This window comes from Tupaia chinensis, unplaced genomic scaffold (genome assembly GCF_000334495.1).
Source record: "Tupaia chinensis unplaced genomic scaffold, TupChi_1.0 Scaffold000214_1, whole genome shotgun sequence".
NCBI lineage: Eukaryota > Metazoa > Chordata > Mammalia > Scandentia > Tupaiidae > Tupaia > Tupaia belangeri.
Window position 1 is genome coordinate 285285 of NW_006159689.1, and position 4266 is coordinate 289550.

General features: G+C 56.1%; 1 protein-coding gene across 1 annotated transcript; it reads left to right on the forward strand.

The window, feature by feature from the left end:
* The first annotated feature begins 2861 nt into the window (after positions 1-2861).
* LOC102474072 (olfactory receptor 2M3) lies at positions 2862-3806 on the forward strand. The gene has a single exon (XM_006147477.1). The coding sequence runs from the start codon at positions 2862-2864 to the stop codon at positions 3804-3806; it is 945 nt and encodes a 314-aa protein (XP_006147539.1).
* Positions 3807-4266: the final 460 nt, after the last annotated feature.

The window sequence follows — 4266 nt, forward strand, 5'->3', positions numbered from 1 at the left end:
TCGGTGGGGGGCCGGCCGCGAGGCTGCGGGGGGCCAGGCCTCACGGTGAGTGCCGGAGCCTGCGGCGACCGTGCTGCCCCGGCCACGATTCTCGGTTATCTGCTCCCTGCTCTCTACAAGTGTGCGTGTCCCACCCCCTCACGTGTCTCTCCACGCAGATGTGCCACACAAACCGACCACGTGCCACCGGGTGTCGGCCGCGTACAGGTACCTCTGATACATGGCGGGACCGATCTTTGCCCCCAAGCCTCTCACACTGTCATGTGCTAGAAAGATGAGGCAGGTACACATGCCAGTCAGGGCTGCCCTGGACGGTGCAGAGGTGCAGAGGGGAGGCAGCCAGGGGAGGGGGTCCGAGAGACGCAGGAAGGGCTAGCTCCCCCCTCCCTGCCCTGTCCAGGAGCCTCCCCTGTTAGGTTTAGTTTACTTTAAGCACGAGTGGAGTCCGTGTGCACAGAGGGGAGATGTGCCCTCGGCAGGGTCTCCTGTTGCTGCCATCCTCCCTCCCCAGCCTCCAGCTCGTCGAGGTCTGGGGCACATAGTGTGTGCCCATGGGGCCAGACTGGCCCAGGGATCCAGATCGCCGGCCTGTGGCTCTGAGCACACAGTCCCGTTAGCTGCCGCCCGCACCGCCAGGCAGGGCCTGCTGCCCCTTCTCACCCCACCTTCTCTACCCTCCGCCTCCCTTCACGGAAGTTGGCAGGCACAGGAGACGCCATCCGCTCTCGCTCACTGAGTAATTGTTGGGTTCTTATCATTTACTCTACATGCGAGACACTGTAACTATCTTATTTGTTTTACATTAAGGCAAAGCTGGTAGAATAGCTTTACACTTACAGGCAGCTTAAAAAGTCTTTCTCTTTGTGCTATTTATTTATTCTTCATTGTTCTCTCAAAAAGTAGCAGTTAAAAAAAGTAACACTTTTTAGAAGATAAGCTTTTCCTTCCCAGTAAAAACCCGCTCGCGGGACCTGGTGGTGTAACAGGTACATCACTGGACTCTGTGTAGTTGATTGTGGCTCGAGTCCTAGGCCTGGTGGTTTGAACTCCCCTGGGCGCACTGCATGTCTGAGAGGAGAATGAGGAGGGACTGTGGTGTGGCCATCCCCCCGGGGTGAGTTCGCACCTCTCTGTCTCTCCAGGGAGCACACTCGCCCTATAGCAAAAATCTCTCTTAAAAAAAAAAAAAAAACAGTGCAGTGTCAAGAGCAAGAACACACACAGTCTCACAAAATCAAGTCAAAATAAATATAGGATTTCATTTAGAATTTCTGGGAAGAAAATAACATCTTCAGGACTCCTTGTCAATGGTCCAAAGTCCTTAGTGTAACTCGGAATTCCCAAAACCACCTCCAGTGAGCGTGACAGACCGGGTGTAGTGAGTGTGATGGGTGACCACTCCGTGTCAAACTGGAGAAGCTTCTGGGTAACACGATTTGTTTACCTACAAGATTCACCGGAGTCTGTAACATGCTCCTCAGGGCCTCCCTCTGGGAGTGAGCCTGAGCCGGCCAACAGCCCTCCGGCCAGGTGTCCCCTAGCCTCGGTGTGACGCTCGGCAGCAATGCCTCTCCAGTGCGATCCGGGGACAGGCTGAGAACGAAGGCCTTAGTCCTGTGTCTGTGCACGAGAGCCTGGCCGCCCTCGCTGCACACACGTGTGGTAGCATGTTAGTGAGCTATCTGGGGAGTGGAACGGACTCTGTTCCTAGAGCGTTTTCTAGCCCTCAGATGTACAACCGTGGTCACGGCTAAAACGCTGAGCCCTGTCTCCCCGCAGACACCGGCAGAGAGAAGAGCCGGTCGCGGCCCTTCCGTCCCTCCAGTCTCACCACAACACGCCTGGCTGTCATCACCGCTTCGTACTCCACCCTGGAGGAGGTGGCAAGGAATGCACTAGCAGAGAGGTGGGCCGCAGTTGTCCTTCACTTTGCCTCGTTTTATTTGCGCATGATTGAACACATGCACATGCATGTGAGTGGGAGAGAAAGACCCAGGGGGAGAGCAGCGCTCCTCGGGGTCCGGCTCTGCAGCCGTCACGCAGTCCGGCTTTTTAGAGGCAGTAGGTTAGCACTGTGCCACGGAGAGCCCAAGCAGGCCCGCATTTTAGATGAGATGATATAAAACGTTACGAAAATGGGCTCAGATGGGTCCATTTAGGGTGTGGGAGGAGGCGACAGGGCAGGTTCATAGGTGCCTATGCGACTTGGCGCCTGCTTTCTCGGGAACTCAGATGGAATCTCCCGACTGGTCAGCCTCCGAGCAGTCTAAGTGGCTGCTGTGTCATTCGGCCCGTGGGGGCCAGCTCGTCAGCCGGAGGCTCCTCTGTGGTTCCAGCGCCGGGAGCTGACACGCCTCACTGTGACTCCTCGTGTCCCTGTGCAGTCACCTGTGACTCCTCCAGGGAACGCTGTAGACATGGGCAGTGGAACGAGAGAGACCGGGATTCTGAGCTCCAGGCTGTGCGTTAGTAACTGTGCACACGTGGGAGGTGTGTGGACAGTCTGTGGATACGGTGCCTCCAGATGGCAGGGGACGTTCCCATTGACTGACAACTGTACTCGCTATTCTCCTGGAACGATAGCGACATTGTGCCAAGGGATGCGGTAAGACAGTGACCCAAACTGATAGCTCCATTTCTGTCGCTTACCCTCTCAGACAGACCGGCAAATGGGAGCATTAAGCACCGATAAGTACCAAGCCGTCAGTCCTCTCCACGTTCAAACATATGGCGATATGCTGGGTTCTCGCGGCGAGTACACACGTGTACCGGATCGAATCAGAGGCATGTCTGTATGGGAGGAGTGACGCTGTGTTGTGCTTTCTTCTCCCATGATCCTCCAGATTAAGTCAGACTAGGACATGGGGCGAGGGAACGGCTCCTCCACCGACTTCCTTCTCCTGGGCCTGTTCCCCGACTCCCCGCATCCTGGCCTCTTCGTCACCATCATCCTCCTGATTCTCGGGGTGGCCGTCATGGGAAACGCCGCGCTGATGCTCCTGATCTGGAGTGATGCTCGCCTCCACACCCCCATGTACGTCCTGCTCAGCCAACTCTCCCTCATGGACCTGACGCTCATCTGCACCACGGTCCCCAAGACGGCCGCGGACTTCTTCTCGGGACACAGAGCCATCTCTCATGTTGGCTGCGGGGTCCAGATCTTTCTCTACTTGATGCTGGGAGTGGCCGAGTGTGTCCTGCTGACTCTCATGGCCTTCGACCGCTACCTGGCCATCTGTAGCCCCCTGAGATACTCAGGCACCATGACCCCCAGAGCCTGCGCGCACATGGCCGCGGCGTCGTGGGCGGGGGGCGTGCTGGTCTCCCTAACGCACACGGTGTACGCCATGCACTTCTCCACCTGTGGCTCCAGGAACATCCAGCACTTCTTCTGCGAGGTCATGGCCCTCCTGAAGCTCTCCTGTGAGGACACCTCTGCCTATGAGAAGGTGGTGCTGGTGTCTGGCATCGTCTTCCTTCTCCTCCCCTTCGGACTCATCCTGACCTCCTACGCCCTCATCCTCCTCGCTGTCCTCCGTGTGAGCTCCCCCGAGGGCAGGAACAAGGCCCTGGCCACCTGCTCCTCCCACCTCGGTGTGGCCAGCCTCTACTTCGGCCCGGCCATGGTTATCTACATGACCCCCGGCTCCTCTCTGCCCGCACGGGTGGACCAATGTCTTTTTGTGTTCGATGTTATCATCACCCCCATGCTGAACCCCCTCATTTACAGCTTGAGGAACAAGGAGGTGCTGGGGGCTCTGAGGAAGGTTCTGGGGAGAAAGCTGAAGTTTAAATGGAAAAGATGATGCCATTTCTGCGTTAAAATACCCAGACTCTGTGCTAGTATCGCACTTACTACTGGTGCTGTCATGAAAAAACCAAAACCCAGATTTTACTTCCAACCTCATGAGGGAATGATGGTACTTCTATTTAATATTTCTTTTTTTAAATTTTATACATTACTATACATAGCTTTGCTTGTAAGTTGAATTTCCCGACATGAAGGTGCTCCACACCAGTCCAGGTGAGGACAGTGAGAGGGACAGATGCAGGCCAGCCGTGGTGCACGGGGTGTTCTGACAGGGTCTCTCAGATCGGCCCGTCATGAAGTGAGTGCCCAATGTGGCTAGACCTCACGGGTCACTCTTTGGGGAGGTCTCTATGTACGTATCTCAACAAGCTCTGTGCGGCTCAAGCTCTTCTGCTAGAAAACATGGTCTTCATCACCTTCCCAGCCCCGCGCCTACATCCGTCTCCTCTCCACTC